Source organism: Chiloscyllium plagiosum, unplaced genomic scaffold (genome assembly GCF_037043375.1).
Source record: "Chiloscyllium plagiosum isolate Xiang-an unplaced genomic scaffold, Cpla_swu_hap1 HiC_scaffold_18, whole genome shotgun sequence".
Taxonomy (NCBI): Eukaryota; Metazoa; Chordata; class Chondrichthyes; order Orectolobiformes; family Hemiscylliidae; genus Chiloscyllium; species Chiloscyllium plagiosum.
Window position 1 is genome coordinate 33,592,117 of NW_028270156.1, and position 20,493 is coordinate 33,612,609.

The 20,493-nt window shown below is 42.6% G+C and overlaps 1 protein-coding gene across 7 annotated transcripts in view; it reads left to right on the forward strand.

The window, feature by feature from the left end:
* The window catches only part of irag1 (inositol 1,4,5-triphosphate receptor associated 1), a 159,838-nt gene that overhangs the window by 123,766 nt on the left and 15,579 nt on the right, over nucleotides 1-20,493 (forward strand). For all 7 annotated transcript variants that reach the window (XM_043705685.2, XM_087996430.1, XM_087996428.1 and 4 more), the window contains 3 exons: nucleotides 5,553-5,684; nucleotides 8,128-8,281; nucleotides 18,849-18,898. In XM_043705685.2, coding sequence (XP_043561620.2) covers nucleotides 5,553-5,684; nucleotides 8,128-8,281; nucleotides 18,849-18,898 — 336 coding nt within the window. The remainder of the gene's footprint in view (nucleotides 1-5,552; nucleotides 5,685-8,127; nucleotides 8,282-18,848; nucleotides 18,899-20,493) is intronic.

Sequence of the window (20,493 nt, forward strand, 5' to 3'; positions counted from 1 at the left end):
GAGACTGGTTAGCAAGGTTAGATCTCACAGAACACAGGGAGAACTAGCCATTTGGATACAGAACTGGCTCAAAGGTAGAAGACAGAGGATGTTGGTGGAGAGTTGTTTTTCAGACTAGAGGCCTGTGACCAGTGGAGTGCCACAAGGATCGGTGCTGGGTCCACTACCTATCATCATTTATATTAATGATTTGGATGTGAGCATAAAAGGTATACTTAGTAAGTTTGTAGATGACACCAAAATTGGAGGTGTAGTGGACAGCGAAGAAGGTTACCATGGATTACAATGGGATCTTGATCAGATGAGCCAATGGGCTGAGAAGTGGCAGATGGAGTTTAATTCAGATAAATGCGAGGTGCTGTATTTTGGGAAAGCAAATCTTAGCAGGACTTATACACTTAATGGTAAGGTCCAAGGGAGTGTTGCTGAACAAAGAGACAATGGAGTGCAGTTTCATAGCTCCTTGAAAGTGGAGTCTAAGGTAGATAGGATAGTGAAGAAGGTGTTTGGTATGCTTTCCTTTATTGGTCAGAGTATTGAGTACAGGAGTTGGGAGGTCATGTTGCAGCTGTACAGGACATTGGTTAGGCCACTTAGACTCATAGAGTCATAGAGATGTACAGCATGGAAACAGACCCTTCGGTCCAACCCATCTATGCTGACCAGATATCCCAAACCAATCTAGTCCCACCTACCAGCACCCGGCCCTTATCCCTCCAAACTCTTCCTATTCATATACCAATCCAAATGCCTCTTAAATGTTGCAATTGTACCAGCCTCCACCACTTCCTCTGGCAGCTCATTCCATACACGTACCACTCTCTGCGTGAAAATGTTGCCCCGTAGGTCTCTTTTATATCTTTCCCCTCTCATCCTAAACCTATGCCTTCTAATTCTGGACTCCCCAACTCCAGGGAAAAGACTTTGCCTATTTACCCTATCCATGCCCCTCATAATTTTGTAAACCTCTATAAGGTCACCCCTCAGCCTCCGACGCTCCAGGGAAAACAGCCGCAGACTATTTAGCCTCTCCCTGTAGCTCAAATCCTCCAACCCTGGCAACATCCTTGTAAACCTTTTCTGAACTCTTTCAAGTTTCACAACATCTTTCTGATAGGAGGGAGACCAGAATTGCATGCAATGTTCCAACAGTGGCCTAACTGGTCCTGTACAGCCACAACATGACCTCCCAACTCCTGTATTCAATACTCTGACCAATAAAGGAAAGCATACCAAACGCCTTCACTATCCTATCTACCTGCGACTCCACTGTCAAGGAGTTATGAACCTGCACTCCAAGATCTCTTTGCTCAGCAACACTCCCTAGGACCTTACCATTAATTGTATAAGTCCTGCTAAGATTTGCTTTCCCAAAATGCAGCACCTTGCATTTATCTGAATTAAACTCCATCTGCCACTTCTCAGCCCATTGGCCCATCTGGTCCAGATCCTGTTCTAATCTGAGGTAACCCCCTTCGCTGTCCATTACACCTCTAATTTTGGTGTCATCCGCAAACTTACTAACTGTACCTCTTATGCTCTCATCCAAATCATTTACGTAAATGACAAAAAGTAGAGGACCTAGCACCGATCCTTGTGGCACTTCACTGGTCACAGGCCTCCAGTCTGAAAAACAACCCTCCACCACCACCCTCTGTCTTCTACCTTTGAGCCAGTTCTGTATCCAAATGGCTAGTTCTCCCTGTATTCCATGAGATCTAACCTTGTTAATCAGTCTCCCATGGGGAACCTTATCAAACGCCTTACTGAAGTCCATATAGATCACATCTACTGCTCTGCCCTCATCAATCTTCTTTCTTACTTCTTCAAAAAACTCAATCAAGTTTGTGAGACATGATTTCCCACGCACAAAGCCATGTTGACTATACCTAATCAGTCCTTGCCTTTCCAAATACATGTACATCTTGTCCCTCAGGATTTCCTCCAACAACTTGCCCACTACTGAGATCAGGCTCACCAGTCTATAGTTCCCTGGCTTGTCTTTACCACCCTTCTTAAACAGTGGCACCATGTTTGCCAACCTCCAGTCTTCCGGCACCTCACATGTGACTATCTCAGCAAGAGGCCCAGCAATCACTTCTCTAGCTTCCCACAGAGTTCTCGGGTACACCTGATCAGGTCCTGGGGATTTAGCCACCTTTAACCATTTCAAGACATCCAACACTTCCTCCTCTGTAATCTGGACATTTTGCAAGATGTCACCATCTATTTCCCTACAGTCTATACCTTCCATATCCTTTTCCACAGTAAATACTGATGCAAAATATTCATTTAGTATCTTCCCCATTTTCTGTGGCTCCACACAAAGGCTGCCTTGCTGATCTTTGAGTGGCCCTATTCTCTCCCTAGTTACCCTTTTGTCCTTAATATATTTGTAAAACCCCTTTGGATTCTCCTTAATTCTATTTTCCAAACCTATCTCATGTCCCCGTTTTGCCCTCCTGATTTCCCTCTTAAGTATACTTTCTTTATACTTTTCTAAGGATTCACTCGATCTATCCTATCTATACCTCATATATGCTTCCTTCTTTTTCTTAACCAAACCCTCAATTTCTTCAGTTATCCAGCATTCCCTATACCGACCAGCCTTCCCTTTCACCCTGACAGGAATATACTTTCTCTGGATTCTTGTTATCACTTTTGGAATATTGTGTGCAATTATGGTCTCGTTCCTATTGGAAGGATATTGTGAAACTTGAAAGGGTTCAGAAAAGATTTACAAGGATGCTGCCAGGGTTGGAGTATTTTAGCTATAGGGAGAAGCTGAATAGGCTGGGGCTGTTTTCCCTGGAGCGTCGGAGGCTGAGGGGTGACCTTATAGAAGTTTACAAAATTATGAGGGGCATGGATAAGGTAAATAGGCAAAGTCTTTTCCCTGGAGTTGGTACAATTGCAACATTTAAGAGGCATTTGGATGGGTATATGAATAGGAGGGGTTTGGAGGGATGTGGGCCGGGTTCTGGCAGATGGGATTAGATTGAGTTGGGATATCTGGTCGGCATGGATGGGTTGGACCGAAGGGTCTGTTTCCGTGCTATACATCTCTATGACTCTATGACCCTATGAGTGGCCAACGTTCCAGTGGAGGAAGAAAAAAATGCTTCAAAGACAATGCAAAGCTCTCCTTGAAACACAGCAGCATTGACTTTTATTGCTGGAAAGTAAATGCTTGCTTCCAATCATTCAAAATGGAGATATTCTGTACATCAAGCTACATCATACTTCAAAATGAGGCAGAACGGTGGCAAAGATGGAAAGGAAAAGAAACAAATCCTGCAAGCTAGGTCCCACTTCCCCACAAGACATCATGCCCTTGTGCAAAAGGTCTGTGGGTTGGGAATCAGCCAGTTCACTGATATGAAGACCCACAGCAGAAACTCATGACTCTGAATAGATGTCATTCTCAAATCGACGGACATCCAACGTCGAGAAGTAAATGCTGGGCCAGGACTCGACTGGTTCCCAGATTCCGTTTGGAGTTAGGAATGACCTCATCATTGTGTTACAAATCATTTCTAAATGGCATTTATGTAGGACCATTAAATACTGAACATTCCAAGGCACTACACAGGACCAGAAGCAAAACCAGGCAAGTGTGGCAAATGATTTCCTTATTGAGAGAGAGAAATCTTGTATTTCAGGAGAGTAAGGATACTGTTCCTAGTGTCTTGGAAAATATCTGCTCTTCAAGTAGCACCACTCTAAAGCTCAGTATCATTAATCACATATTGTTTGTGGGATCTTGCTGTGCACATATTAATTCGTGTGATGTGTGAATTGCTGGCTAGAGCAGCACTTATTGCCTAGTTGTGAAGGTGGTGGTGAGCTGTAGGTACACCTACAATGCTGTTGGGGAAGTAATTCCAGGTTCCAGGATATTGAAGCAGGAACACATAATGGAATGGCAATATATTTCCAAGTCAGGATGGTGTGTGATTTGGAGGGGAACATGAAGGTGGTGGTGTTCCCATGTGTCTGATGTCCTTGTCCTTCTAAATGGAAGTTGTCATAGGTTTGGAAGATGCTGACTAAGGAGTCTTGGTGAATTTTTGCGGTGCATTTTGTAGCTGGTGCACACTGCTGCTACTGAACATTAGGAATGAAAGTTTAAGGAGGTGGATGTGATGTCAATCAAATGGTGTCAAGCTTTTTGAATGTTTTTGGAGCTACACTCATCTACTACCCTTACAACCCCAGTATTTATTTGTCTGGTTAAGTGTATGGTGAATTGTAATGCTTCAGAAGTTGATAGTGGCCAATTGAGGATTGTTAAGACAATTGAATGTTAAAGGCTAATGGTTAGATTGTCTCTTATTGGAGATGGTTATTACCTCGCACTTGTGTAAAGCAAGTGTAACTTGGCCTTTGTCAGCCAAAGCCTGGATATTGTTCAGGACTTGTTGCATTTGAACATGGATTGCTTCAGTATCTGAGGAGTTGTGAATGGTGCTGAATGTTGTGCATTTATTAGCAAACATCCCCATTTCTGACCTTATGACAGAGGGATGGTCATTGATGAAGCAAATGAAGATGGTTGAGCTTAAAACCCTACCTGAGGAACTCCTGCAGAGATGTGCTGAGCTGAGATGACTGACCTCCAACAATCACAACCATCTTCCTATGTGGCAAGTATGGTTCCAAACGGTGTAGAGTCACCTTCCGCCACAATCAAACTCCCCCACCACCACCAATTCCCATTAACTCTAGATTTGCTAGGGCTCCATGATGCCAGAGTTGAGAGTGTGGTGCTGGAAAAGTACAGCAGATCAGGCTGTATCTAAGGAGCAGGAGAATGGACGTTTCAGGCATAAGCCCTTCATCAGGAAATTTTGTTTTTCCAGCAAAACTGTGCTTTTCCAGCACCAATTCTCAATTCTGATCTCCAGCATCTGCAATCCTCACTTTCTCCTCTATGATGCCAGACTTGGTTAAACACAGCTTCATCTTAAGGGCAACAACTCTTACCTCCCTTCTGGAATTCAGCTGTTTTGTTCATCTTTGAACCAAGGCTGTAATGTGGTCAAGAGCTGATTGGACCTGACAGAACCTAAACTGAGCATCACTGAGCAGGTTAATGCTAAGTATTTGATGCTTGATAGCACTGTTGATGACACCTCCCATCACGATACTGATGATCAAAAGTAGACTAGTGGGATTGGATGTGGAGTAACAGAGTAGTCAGTCAGGATAGTAGATTTTATTCCTGACAATACATTAGTGAGCCAGATAAGATTTTACAACAATCAATTCATGGTCATCACTAGATTTTTTAAAAAATTCCACATTTTATTGAATTCAAGTTTCATCAGCTGCTAAGGTAGGATTCCAACCTGGGTATCCAACACATTTCCTATTTCATTGGCTTACTGTTCAATGACAACACTACTGTTGTATCTCCTCTCCCTGTTTCATGCGTTATCACTGTGATAATTGTTTGTGTGTGCTTCTGGGGAAAGCTGAAGTCACGAAAGTTTCTCTAAAATGTAATTTTTTCCTTGCTTTACTTTTATTTAATTCCATCTGCCTTGCAGTCCTCAACTTCACTTTGGGTACACCCTGACCAACGAGATGCTCAGCAGAGGCTCCTCGAGACCATCACTGTCCTCCAACGGTTGGCTATCAGGCTCTCCGGTCGAGCTGAAATGGTGGGGGCTGTTCGTCAGGTGAGTACTACTGAACAACTGGACTAAACCAGTCCATACAAGCCTCTCTTTCCCTAATATATCTCAAGTCCCAGTTTCTCCCCCATGCCTCAATCTCGTCTATCTCTGGAGGACATATGTGCCCAATCATCCCAGTGCCACTATAGCTCGCAGCACAGGTCTGCTACACTATGTGTAAAATATTTCAGCTTAACCATTATACTTATCCTGAGGTCCTGAGATTTCACCTGTGTCCTCCAAACTTTGACCCCCTTCCCTACAGTGTACTCAGACCAGCCTTGAATTTTCCATTCATCATCTGAAACACCTAATCAAAGTCATCTCTTGATCTTCATTATCTCAAAGTCAACTCCAATTTCATTTCCAGACTCAGCTGTAGGTGTCACCGGCAAGGATTGCATTTATTGTCCTTTCACGATTACTTTGAAAAGATGGTGGTGAGCCACTTTCTTGAAAAAATGTTTCTTGTTAGAACTGAGGGTCTTGCTTGTTCAATTGATGTTATAAGTTTAATAATAAGTAGATGCGGAAATGTCATCATGTGACTTCAAGCAAATGTGAGGTCAGCTAAATCTTTTAAATCCACAAATAGTTGGGGTCGAGAATGCACTTCCTGGAAGTGTAGGGAGGCAGGTTTTATTGAGGCTTTCAAGATGCATCAGATTAGTATTTGACTAGAAACAATATGCAAGGTGAATTGGAAAGGAAGGAAATAGACACTAACTTAAAATATCCAAAGAGTTGATGCAGATCTGTTGTGTTAAATGGCCTTGTTTTACGTTGTAATACAGTCATTGAGATTTATGGCACAGAAACAGACGGTTTGGTCCAACTCGTCCATGCCGACCAGATATCCTAAATTAATCTAGTCCCACTTGCTAGCACTTGGTCCATATCCCTCCAAACCCTTCCTATTCATATACCCATCCAGATGCCTTTTAAATGTTGCAATTGTACCAGCCTCCACCACTTCAATGCACGCACCACCCTCTGTGTGAAAAGGTTGTCCCTTACGTCACTTTTTTATCTTTCCCCTCTCACCCTAAACCTATGCCCTCTAGTTCTGGACTCCTCCACCCCAAGGAAAAGACTTTGTCTATTTAGCCCACCCATGCCCCTTGTGATTTTATAAAACACTGTAAGGTCACCCCTCAGCCTCCAACGCGCAAGGGAAAACAGCCCCAGCCTGTTCAGCCTCTCCCTATAGCTCAAACCCTCCAATCCTGGCAACATCCTTGTAAATCTTTTCTGACTCCTTCCAAGTTTTCACAACATCCTTCCGATAGGAAGGAGACCAGAATTACACACAGTCTACCAAAAGTGGCCTAACCAATGTCCTGTACAGCTGCAACATGACCTCCCAACTTTAATACCCTGTGTACTGACCAATAAAGGAAAGCATACCAAATGCCACCTTCATGATCCCATCTACCTGCGACTCCCCTTTCAAGGAGCTATGAACCTGCACTTCAAGGTCTCTTTGTTCAGCAACACTCCCCAGGACTTTACCATTAAGTATAATTCCTGCCCTGATTTGCCTTTCCAAAATGCAGGAGCTCGCATTTATCTAAGTTAAACTCCATCTGCCACTCCTTGGCCCATTGGCCCATCTGATCAAGATCCCGTTGTACTCTGAGGTAACCTTTTCTTGCTATTCACTACGCGTCCAATTTTGATGTCTTTTGCAAACTTACTAACCATACCTCCTATGTTGTCATCCATTTTTGATACTATATCAATGCAACCCTTTGGAATCAAAGTATCTTTTCTGAGTTGCAATACCCAGCACAGAATGCAGTTACTTCGGTGGACTCGAACCAAATCGCTAATCAAGTCGAGCAAAACTTCCACCTCTTTATATTCCAATCCTTCTGAGAGAAAAAAGCTAATATTATCCTTTTAAACTATTTTTGTCCCTCACAAAATAGTTTATGCTTATTTCTGTATTCAGATCCTTAAATGTCTCTGCCCCTCTGGTGCCCAGCTACTTAGGTCTAATGTAGATGACCTTGCACTTTCTCATGTTGAACACCATCTGCCACAGTTTTACCCATTTTTTAAATCAAAAAAATCTTGTAATTTAGCATTTGAATGCAAAACAATTGTCCCAAGCCATTTCACTCAAACTTGATCAAATAAAATTTGACACCAAGCCACATGAAATGATAAAAGACAAGTGGCCAACGTTTATTCAAAGAGCTGGAATTTAAGAAGGACAGAGAGATACAATGGCAAAGAAGCAAAGGGAAGGAATTTTAGAGTTTAGGACTCAGTTATCTGAAGGCACAGGGATAAAGGTGAAGCAATAAGAATTGGGGGTACAGAAGAAGCAGAATTGGAGGAGTACAGCTACCAGAGAAGGGTGTAATCTTCCAGTATCCTTTTTGTATATTGCCTTTAAGAGTGTCTCCGGTTAATCTGAAGATGTGTTCCATGTTTATAGGAGAAACGAATGTCCAAGGCCACGGAGGTGATGATGCAGTATGTGGAGAACTTAAAGAGGATGTACGAGAAGGATCATGCTGAGCTAACAGAATTCAAGAAGCTGGCCAATCAGAATTCAAACCGTACTTATGGCACATACGGAGATAGCAGTGGTAGGAATATATGGTCCTTTCTGTGTTTCTGGGACTGCCCTGATAAAGTCTCTTGGTTGTGATCAGTAGAGAGCTCATTCCAATATATGTTTTTCAGGACTCGCAGAAATCGAAGGGCCAAGTGATAAGTTCTTCATCATGGCCTGGTGACACCAAGAAGGCTCCTAGCAGAGATAATGACCTTCCCCTAGAATGAAATAGAGAGATTCAGTTTCTTGTCAGCTGAGCAGCATGTTGTCAAAAACAGACCCCATGGTCTAATCCTCGTGTTATACTTGTGTTGTTCTGAACCTGATTTTATCTTAATATAATACGATTATTCTTTAGGTGTAATTGTGTTTTAAAGAATCCCTACAGTGTGGAAACAGGCCTTTCAGCCCAACATGTCCACACTGACCTTCTGAAGAGTAACCCACTCATACCAATTCCCATACCCTATTACCCCTGACCTACGGACCTTACCTACACATCCCTGAACACTAAGGCCAATTTAGCAGGGCCAATTCACCTAATCTGCACATCTTTGGACTGTGGAAGGAAACCCACACAGACAATCGCCTGAGGCTGGAATTGAATCCAGGTCCCTGGCGCTGTGAAGCAGTAGTGCTAACCATTGAACCATGTGCCACCCAAAGCTAATGCTGGTGTTACCTTGCTGGTCCTAATCCTGGTTTTATCCCAAACCTGATATTATCCTGGTCAAGGATGTGGTGCTGGACAAGCACAGCAGGTCAGGTAGCATTCAAGAAGCAGGAGAGTCGACATTTTGAGCAAAAGCCCTTCATCAGGAGTGAGGCTGTGAGCCTCAGGGCTGGAGAGATAAATGGGAGAGGGGTGGGGCTGTGGGGAAGGTAACTGAGAGTGTGATAGGTGGAAGGAGGTGGGAGTAATGGTGATATGTGAGAGGGGAGGGTGGAACAGATAGGTGGGAAAGAAGATGAACAGGTAGGACAGGTCATGAGGGCGGTGCTGAGTTGGAAGGTTGAAACTGGGATCAGGTAGGGGAGTGGAAATGAGGAAACCAGTGAAATCCACATTGATGCCATGGGGTTGGAGGGTCACTAGGCAGAAGATTAGGCGTTCTTCCTCCAGGCGTCGGGTAGTTAGGGAGTGGTGATAGAGAGGTCCAGGACATGCATGTCCTTGGCAGAGCGGGAGGGGAGTTCAGCCACAGGGCGGTGGTTTTGGTTGGTACAGGTGTCCCAGAGATGTTCTCTGAAACGCTCTGCGAGTAGGCGTCCAGTCTCCCCAATGTAAAGGAGACCACATGGGAGCAACGGATACAATAAATAGCGTGTGGAAGTGCAGGTGAAACTTTGGTGGATGTGGAAGGCTCCTTTGGGGCTTTGGATGGAGGTGAGGTGGGGAGGTATGGGCTCAGGTTTTGCAATTCCTGCAGTGGCAGGGGAAGGTGCTGGAAGGGGAGGGTGGTTTCGTGTGGTGCGTGGACCAGACGACGGAGTTGCGGAGGGAACGGTCTTTATGGAAAGCAGATAGGGGTGTGGAGGGAAATTTATCCCTGGTGGTGGGGTCCGTTTGTAGGTGGCAGAAATGGCAGAGGATGAGTTTGGTGGGGCGGAAGGTGAGGACCGGGAGGTTCTGTCCTTGTTGTGGTTGGAGGGGTGGCGTTCGAGAGCGGAGATGTGTGATGTGGATAAGATGCGCTGAAGGGCATCATCAACCATGTGGGAAGGGAAATTACAGTCTTTAAAGAAGGAGGCCATCTGGTGTGTTCTGTGGTAGAACTGGTCCTCCTGGGAGCAGATGCAGTGGAGACAGAGGAATTGGGAATAAGGGATAGCATTTTTACAGGAGGCAGGGTGGGAGGAGGTGTAGTACAGGTAACTGTGGGAGCTGGTGGGTTTGTAGATGATGTCAATATTGAAACTTTATTGCTGGAACAGCACAGCAGGTCAGGCAGCATCTAGGGAACAGAAGATTCGACGTTTCGGGCACATGCCCTTCTTCAGGCATGTGCCCGAAACGTCGAATCTTCTGTTCCCTAGATGCTGCCTGACCTGCTGTGCTGTTCCAGCAATAAAGTTTCAGCTTTGATCTCCAGCGTCTGCAGACCTCACTTTCTCCTCAAAGATGTCAATATTGAGTCAGTCACCATTGATGGAGGAAGGTGTCTGAGATGATCCAGGTGAATTTAAGGTTGGGGTGGAGCACCTTCCCCTGCCATGCATGAATTGCAAACCTGTGCCCACACCTCCCCCCTCACCTCTGTTCAAGGCCTTCCACATCCATCAAAGTTCCACCTGCTCCACACAAGTCATTTACTGCATACGTTGTTTCCTATGCGGTTTCCTCTACGTTGGAGAGGCAGGATGCTTACTCGCAGAACGCTTCAGAGAACATCTCCAGGACACCCAACCAACCCTACCGCCCCGTGGCCGAACACTTCAACTCCCCATCCCACTCCGCCAAGGACATGCAGGTTCTGGGCCTCATCTATCACCACTCCCTAACCACCCGGCGCCTGGAGAAAGAATGCCTCATCTTCCACCTCAGGACCCTCTAACCCCGTGGCATCAGTGTGGATTTCCCCTCCCCTAACCTTATCCCAGTTCCAACCTCCCAACTTGGCACCACCCTCATGACCTGTCTACCTATCCATTTTCCTTCCCATCTATCTGCTCCACCCTACCCTCTGACCTATTACCTTTACCCCCACCTCCATCTACCTATCACACTCTCAGCTATCTTCTCCCAAGCCCCACCCCCTTCCCATTTATCTCACCACCCCCTAGGCTCACAGCCTTATTCCTGATAAAGGGCTTTTGCCCGAAATGTTGACTCTCCTGCTCCTCGGGTGCTGACCTGCTGTGCTTTTCCAGCACATTCTTGACTCTAATCTCTAGCATCTGCAGTCCTCAGTTTGGTCTTGATGTTATCCTGGTGCCATTCTGTTGTCACTTTACTGTAATTCTAGCTTTATGCAGTGTTAACCGTATTGTCATCCTATACCTGATCTAATCAATATACTTCATCCACATGCTTACTTTCCTTCTAGTTATTTTCTAACTCTCTCTACCTTAAACACTTAAACTCTATGCCATCCAGGAGTCAAATGGGTTTAACTGTATGGTCACTTGAATAGTGAGTGATTTCAGTCTATTTAACTGATCAAACCTGACCTTGCGCGTACAGCATGGACAGTAAATATCTCACAGCAGAATTCTCCCTGTCTTCACCCACAGGAGTCTTGAGATATTGTTGCATCCTTAATGTTGTCTCAATTGAGATTAGCTAACACAGTTTCATCCATGTTTGAAAGGGATATTAAAAAGTATGGGAAGCAAGCTGGAGAGTGGCAAACTGGATTAAGGTAATAAAGAGAATGGGTCAGGAGAGTTGGGTTAGGTTTGATGGGAGAAAACACTAGTCAATCTATCTCCTTCAAAATTGCCATTCAGTCACTCACTAAAATCCTTGATTTAAATAAAGTAGTGGGTGCTTGGTGAGTCATTCAGGAAGGCAAAAGTGAGGACAGCAGATGCTGGAAATCAGAGTCTGGATTAGAGTGGTGCTGGAAAAGCACAGCAGGTTAGGCAGCATCTGAGGAGCAGGAAAATTGACGTTTCGGGCAAAAGCCCTTCATCAGAAAAGCCCTCGAAGAAAGAGTGCTCAATAAACTGAGAAGAAGTTGTCAAAATTGGGAAAGGATTGTTGTTTCTTTGGGACTGTACTTTTATCTCTCACAGTGGGGTTACAACTGAGAACTTCAAAGAGAGTTCCAAGAGAAACAAAATAAGTGATGGGCACTTGTCCCATTATTACATTCTTTAAATTCTCCAAATGGGTAGTCAACAATAAACTAGGCATGAAAATGTTTGTAGTATCAATTCATCAACTGTAGGTGGCAGAATTGAACTATCTAAAGGAACCTTATAGTTTCAATGACATCCCAAGGTGGGGTGGCCTGCACTCACCCTATATTATAGCAAAACTCAGTGTTACGCCTCAGTGTTAGTGCATGGGAAATCCTGAAATGTCGATTCTCCTGCTCCTCGGATGCTGCCTAACTGGCTGTGCTTTTCAGCACCACACTCTCGACACGGAAAATCAAGTTCTACTATTCCTGGCGTCATCTCAAAAGTTAAAGATTTTATAAAAACTACACAGGGTTCCCCAATTTACTTGTCTTTTAGACCCAGGTTGACAAGCAGGAGGCTGGAGGAACAAAGCAAACCAGGCAGCATCAGGAGGTGGAGTTTTGACTCTTTTAGACCCAGGTTGACAGAAATTACAGACCAGGTTTATATACTAACAAGAATGACTATTTATTACAAATAAATAGATTCTAATTGCAGATAAACAACATTAATCTATAGCTATTAGTTAAAATTCTAACCCCACCTTAAAAACCCCTGTGCACACACACAAACACAAACACAGAAAAAAAGGGTGTTATGAGCAGAGGGAAAGAGTGGGAAGGTGACTCAATGGTTCCTGTCCCCAAGGTTTGCTGAGATGGTGTATTGTTCAGCTGTAAGTATCTAATTGGCTCATAAAGGTCTGATCAAAATTAATACAACAAGGAACATGCACTTTAATGTGAAGTCAATTATTAGCTTAATCTGTTTCATATATATTAGAGACATTTGCAAACTATTGACTGAAGCTACATAATATACTCATATATATAAACAAGTGACTCTCACGCTGCCTTCTATCTGTTGGGGACTTTGCTGACAGTGATAATTAGAGCTCTATCTTAGATTCCGTGGTACTGGTCTCGCAAACCCCAGCCCGATGGTGAAAGGTCCAATGAGTGAGACAAAGTCCTGATATTAATACTATTCTGAATCCAAGGTTATGTGCTGAATCCCTACTTTGTAACAACTTCAGTACTTTTCCAGTCTTCGAAAATAGGTGGAAAACAAGTCCAGGTGGCTATATTTTTTTTTTTACTTTTTTTTTCTGTTTATATTTTTTTTCTCCTGTTTATATTTTTTTTTCTCCTGTTTATATTTTTTTTCTCCTGTTTATTTTTTTTTTCTTTCAGTTTCCACCACCAGGAAGATAGGAAAACACCCGGGTGGCCTGCTCCTGTTTATTTATTTATTTATTTTTTTTCTCTTTTTAATAATTTAACCCCCACACTACCACCTAAGTGCGGTAGTTCTCCTGTTTATATATATTTTTTTTTCTTCTTTTTTTCTTTTTTCACTCCTGTTTATATTTTTTTTTATTCCTCCTTTTATTTTTATTTTTTTATTTTTTTCTTTTTTCACTCCTGTTTATATATTTTTTTTTCTTTTTTTCTTTTCTTTTTTCTTTTTTAATTTAACCCCCACACTACCACCTAAATGCGGTAGTGCTTATTTTATCCCCAGCACCCATGGTGTGTGTGTGCAGGTGGGAGACACAGTGGAAGACACAAAGTGCACGAATCTTTATTCAATCCAGGTGGCTATATGTAAACCATACAAACAGGTGGTTCCCATAGACTCTCAAGGTCAGGCACTTTTCCCCAAGTCAGAACAGGCTGTTTTTGCATTAGGTCTGTTTTTCATGTACTTATCCACTTTATTTCAATTACTCATCATCATGTCCAATTAACCCTTAACAGTTGACCCTTAATGGTTTGGTTTGAAGGTATCATTTTTAAACTCAACACAACAGATGGTCCTTTTGGCCTGTCAGGACCTGCTGCTCTTTGATCCTTCTCCACTTGCTTGCAGCAGGCACAGAGTGACTGGTTCATACTTATAAAGTCTCTGACATCATGGTTGAAAAGCCACAGTTTACAACGATATGAGGGAAAAACAAAATAGCTTTCTTAAGGCTGGAGGCTGTTTTTACTCCAGAGAAAAGAGTCAGCTTCTTTCCTTTCAAAAGATCCAATAGCTTCTACCCAAACATTCACATCTACAAGCTATTCAGCCAGCTGAGAGCCAATTGCACAGGCAGAAGATCTTTGTCAGCAATAACTGGTCACCATTTCACAAACCATTTCAGCCACTTGTTGCCAGCTGAATCTCCCTTCATACAAATCCCTTGGATCCAGCTTATCTGCAGCTAGACTTCTCCCTCTGCTTGAACAAACTGCTGTGTAAACATCATTTACGATGAGTGTCAAATGACTTACTTTTAAAAATTACCATAATCCTTCAGCCACCCTTGGCTTCTACGACAATTCTTTTCCCATTTCAGTCCACAATCAAAAACGCAGAATATAAAAAGGTACAGGCTGCACACACCAAGCCAAGAATCACAGTCCTTTCTTGTAATCTGAAAGATTTTTTTAATGGTAATATTGGTGATAAGTTTTAGCAGATCCCTCTGATCTGCGAAGCAGTCAAGACAATATGTTGAACTTCAAACTTACTCCCATTTGCACACATTTTCTGACAATCTTGTAGCAGCACAGAATATAAGAAATAGCAGAACATTCAGACTGTCAACCCTACTGCACCATTTATTGAGATCTTGTGGTAGATTCCCACAATCCCCATATCCTTTTAATTAGTACCCAAATTTCTGTCCATCTCTGTCTTGAATGTACTCAATGACTGAACATTCACAGCCCTCTCAGATAGAGAATTCAGAAGGTTCATAGCCCACTGAGAAAAGACATTTTGCCTCATCTCAATCCTTTGGTCCTGAGTTCGAGAATCCCCACCAATTTTTAGGAAGTTTAGAAGTTTCAATGAGAGAATCTCTCATTCTTGTAAACTTTAAGCAATATAGGCCCAGTTTAAAGGAGGTCATTCATTGTGTTGTTCCTGAATAGACTCTTTCAACAATCTACCCAATTAGTCTCACTTTCCCTCTTCTTGTCCCATGCATAAGCCTACAAATATTCCCTTTCAAGTATTTATCCAATTTCCTTTGAAAGTTAACCTGCTCCAGCTGTTCTTGCGGATAGTGCTTTCCAGGTTTCAACAGCTCACTGTGCAAACTTTTTCTCTCATTTCCCCTCTACCATTTTTGTCAGTTACATTACATCTGTGTTCTCTGGTTACTGAGCCTCTTTGTCATTGGAAACAGTTTCTCCTTACTCGGTCTATCAGATCCATTCGTGATTTTAAACACCTCCATTAAATCTCCTCAACCTTCCTTTCTAAAAGCAATTGCCCTGACTTTCTCAAATCTTCAACATTTTTTTACCCAGTTGCAATAGTTGAGTCCATGAATTATTTCTTTGGAATGTATTATCCTCACTGATACAATGTGATTCAGATAAATTCAATCATAGTTTCTTTAAAGGCCTATAATGAAAGGGAGTTCAGTGTTGGGTGACTAGATGGTTTAATACACAGTACCCGAGGACTGGTATCCAGCCTATGACATTCAGGCCACTCAGCTCTATTTGTGTTTCTATCTCTCACTTGCTGCATTGTCCTTTTTGGAATTGGCAGGACTAAAGAAGACAGGGAGCAGAACTTTCAAAGAGTCTGCATGGATACAATAGGCAGAAGGCTCCCCATTTTCCTGTCTGATTGGGAAAAAGGTGTACATAGTGCTGATGTTTCAGTGTACAATCTATAATCAATATATTTAGGTCTAAACAGATTTAGATCTTGGAAATTAATGCGAATATTAAAATTTATGGTAACTAGCAATGAGAGAAAATTTCAAGGTATAATATTTGTGTAAAGATTTGTAGCTCGGGTGCCTGTTGTTGTGGTTGTGAGTATGTTCGCTGAGCTGGGAAGTTGATTTGCAGACATTTTGTCCCCTGTCTAGGTGACAACTTCAGTGCTGTGGAGCATCCTGTGAAGCGCTGCTGTACTGTGTCTTCTGGAATTTATTTGGTTCAATTTCTACTGCTTCCGGTTGCTGGTTCAGGTTGTTTGTTGTAGTGGCTGGGTGTATTGGGTCCAGGTGAATGTGCTTGTTGATAGAGTCCGTGGCTGAGTGCCATGCTTCTAGGAATTCTCTGGCTGTCCTCTGTTTAGCTTGTCCTATGGTTGTTGTATTGTCCCAACCATCTGTGTATACGGCTACTAGAGACAGCTGGTTGTGGTGTTTAATGGCTAGTTGGTGTTTGTGGATGCAGATTGTTAGTTGTCTGCTTGTTTGCCCTATATAGTGTTTTGTGCAGTCTTTACACGCAATCTTGTAAATTATGTTAGTCTTGCACATGATGGGTATAGAGTCTTTTGTCCCAGTGAATTGTCTGAGCATGGCTGTTGGTTTATGGGCTGTCATGATTCAGAATGTTTGGAGAAATCTGGCTGTCAGTTCGAGATGTTTTTAATGTAAGGTAGCATGGCTCGTCAGTTAGGTTGTGGCATGTCCTCATCATGTTTGTCTGTGAGGCATCTGTGGATGAAGTTGCAGGGATATCCATCCTTGGTGAAGACTCTATAGAGGTGTTCTTCTTCTTATTCCCTTTGTAGGTTAGGAGTGGTACAGTGTGTTGCAGTCCTTTTGAACAGTGTCCTAATGCAGCTTCTCTTGTGTGTATGTGGATGGTTGCTGTTGTAATGCAGGACCTGGTCGGTATGTGTGGCTTTCCTGTACACTTTTGTGGTGCATTCACCGTACTGTGTTCTTTGTACCCTCACATCCAAAAATGGAAGTTGATTGTTGGCTTCCTCCTCTCGTAAATTTGATCCCTGTGAGAATGGTGTCGATGATTTGGTGTGCGTTCTTGATTTATGTTCTCGTAATGATAACAAAAGTGTTATCTACGAATCTGATCCAGAGTTTGGGTTGGATTTGTGGGAGGACTGTTCATTCCAATCTTTGCATCACTGCTTCTGCTATGAGCCCAGAGATGGGGCAGCCCATAGATGTTCCATTGATCTGTTTGTATATTTAGTTGTGGAATGTGAAGTGTGTCGTCAAGCATGCAGTCCTTGTTAATAGGTTTCCCATCGTGTTGTCTGTTCTGCCTGTCCAGGAGGTTGGCTCTTGACTCTCTGGCTAGAGTTTTGTCATTTGAGGTAAATAGTGCCGTTACATAAAATTAGACCAGTGCTTTGTCCTTGTCTATGTCTATGCTCTTGATGTTGTCTCGGAATTCCTGTGGTGATTGTATGGAGTGTTTGGATCTGCTGGTGTTTTAGTTTTTGTTGGAGTTCTTTTTACCAGTTTATGCAATGGCGTTTCCAGCAATGCCACAATGGGTCTGAATGGTATGTCTGGTTTGTGTACTTTGGGTAATCTATAAAAACTTTGAGTGTTGTTGCTTTCTGGTTTCATCCTTTGTTGGTCAGTCCTGGTTATTAGTCTGTTTTTTTGAAAGTTCCATAGTGTATTGTTTATTATTCTCATGGTTAGCTGTGGTGTGGGGTCAAACTCCCTCTGGAGGTAGGTGTCAGTATCTGCAAGTAGTTTCTCTGCTTTCTGAATATATTCGGTCTTGTCTATGATAACCATCATTCTGCTCTTGTCCGCTGGTATTATGATTACATTATTGTCACTTTCGAGTGTTTTTAGGGCTTCTCTCTCTTTAGTGTTGAGATTGTTTGTTTGTCGCAAATCCAACCCAAACTCTGGATCAGATACGTAAATGACACTTTATTATCATTAAGAGAACAGAAATCGAGAACACCAGACCAGATTATCAACACCACTCTCACAGGGATCAGATTTACGAGAGAGGAGAAAATCAACAATCAACTCCCATTCCTGGATGTGATGTTACAAACAACATAGAAAGGCGAATGCACCACAAAAGTTTACAGGAAAACCACACACACTGACCAGGTCTTGATTTACAACAGCAACCACCCACATACACACAAGAGAAGCTGCATTAGGACACTGTTCAAAAGGGCTGCAACATACTGTACCATTCCTGACCTGCAAAGGGAATAAGAAGAAGAACACTGCTATAGAGTCTTAACCAAGAATGGATGCTCCTGCAACTTCATCCTTAGATGCCTAACAGACAAACAACGTGACCTGGACATGCCACGACCTAATTCACTAGCCACGCTACCTTATATTAAAAAACATTTCAAACTGACAGCCAGACTTCTCCAACCATTCTGAATCATGAAAGCCCATAAACCAACAGCCATACTCAGACAATAACTCACCAGGAGAAAGGACCAAATACCCATCATGTGCAAAACTAATGTAATTTACAAGATTCCATGTAAAGACTGCACAAAACACTATATAGGGCAAACAAACAGACAACTAACAATACGCATCCACAAACACCAACTAGCCACTAAACGCCACGACCAACTGTCTCTATTAGCCATACACACAGATGACAGGGACCACAAATTCAACTGGGACAACACAACGATCACAGGACTATCTAAACAGAGGACAGTTAGAGAGTTCCTAGAAGTGTGTCACTCATCCACAGACTCCATCCAGAAGCACATTCACCTGGATCCAATATACCGGCTACTACAATGAACAATTGGAACTGGCAACCGGAAGCAGCAGAAATGGAACCAAATAAATTCCAGAAGATACAGTACAGCAGCGCTTCACAGGAGTCTCCAAAGCACTGAAGTTGTCACCTAGACAGGGTCAAAATATCTGCAAATCAACTTCCCAACTCAGTGAGCATACCCACAACCATGACAAGGTAAAATATCTGACCCCACTTTCAAGAATTGACTCTTTTGTATTTTGTTCTCAGATGACGGAGTTCCCAGAACAGCCCGATCAATGTCACTTACATTGGGAAAGGTAGGTTCGCCAAACCACAAAAGCCAGTTCATTTTCATGTTGAAGAGGTCATTGGGGTATCTAGCCATCCTTAAAACAGTTATTGAGTACCCAGCTATCATTACAGCAATTGAAGTTTCTCTATCAAAATCTACATAATTTCATTGTTACTTACAAATGTTTGATAAGTAAGCAGAAAGAACCTTTACTGGATCAGAAAATGTATTATTGAATCAGGAGGATGTCCCTGAGATAATAGCAATGAAGTACTTTTGAAGTGTAGTCACTGTTGTGATGCAGGAAAGACAACAGCTAATTTATGCACAACAACCTCTTACAAATGGCAATGTAATAAATGACAGAGCATCTGGATGCTTTTGGTAACAATTACTGTTGGATACTGTTGCCACTGGATACTCTCTTCCACTTCTTTGAATGGCAATTGTAGGATCCTTCATGTTAATCAGAGAGATAAGATAGGCCTTCCTTGAATGTTTCTGTCTTTAGATAAATGATGATCTAGTGGATATGACAGCCCCCATTTGGAAAATGCTCCAAATGTTCACTAAGGTAGAATGTGGACTAATCCGTTTTTCTACAAATCACAGGCTTCGATTCCTCTGTCAGACTAACTAATCTCTTTCTTAATAGATCCATGAGCTGTGGCCATCCTTCACAATTACCTTGAAGCCAGCTGTCTGTCTTAATATCAAAACTAGCGTTTTGGTCAATTATATGATCTGACCTCTCTACAGTAACTGCAGTATTAATTTAAAACTAGTTTATTGGCAAAGACTTCGAGATTTCTTAGGTTGTGAAAGGTGCTGTATAAATACAAATTCTTCCTCGTTTTTTCAAATTGACCTCTTTGTTGGTGGAGGGCAGTGTTTAAAATCCACTTTGACCCACTCAAACTTGCTGCTGCTTCCAAAGTGAAAAGTTGGAACCCAGCATTGAGTACAGAGAGATAATAGGAAAGAATTTGAGTTAAGTATTTGTAAGCAATTTTTGTTAATGGTATACTTTTACATTTTATGAACTACGAATCAACAGCACAGGAGGTAAATCAGAGATGCACAGCACTAAAAGAGACCTTTCAGTCCAATTAGTTCATACTGATCAGATATCCCAACCTAATCTAGTTTCATTTGCTAGCACCTGACCCATATCCCTCCAAGTCCCCCATATTCATATACTCATCCAGATGCCTTTTAGATGCTGTAATTGTACCAGCCTTCACCACTTCCTCTGGCAGCTCCTTCCACACATGTATCACCCTCTGCATGAAAAGGTTTCCCCTTAGGTCCCTTTTATATCTTTCCACTCTCACCCTAAACCTATGCCCTCCAGTTCTGGACTCCCCACCCCAAGGAAGAGACCCTGTCTATTTATCCTATCCATGCCCCTCGTGATTTTATAAACCTCTATAAGATCACCCCTCAGCCTCCAACACTCCAGGGAAAACACCCTCTGCCTATTCAGCAGCTCCCTGTAGCTCAAACCCTCCAACCATGATAATATCTTTGTAAATCTTTTCCGAATCCTTTCAAGTTTCACAACATCCTTCCGATAGGAAGGAGACCAGAATTGCATGCAATATTCCAAAAGGGGCTTAA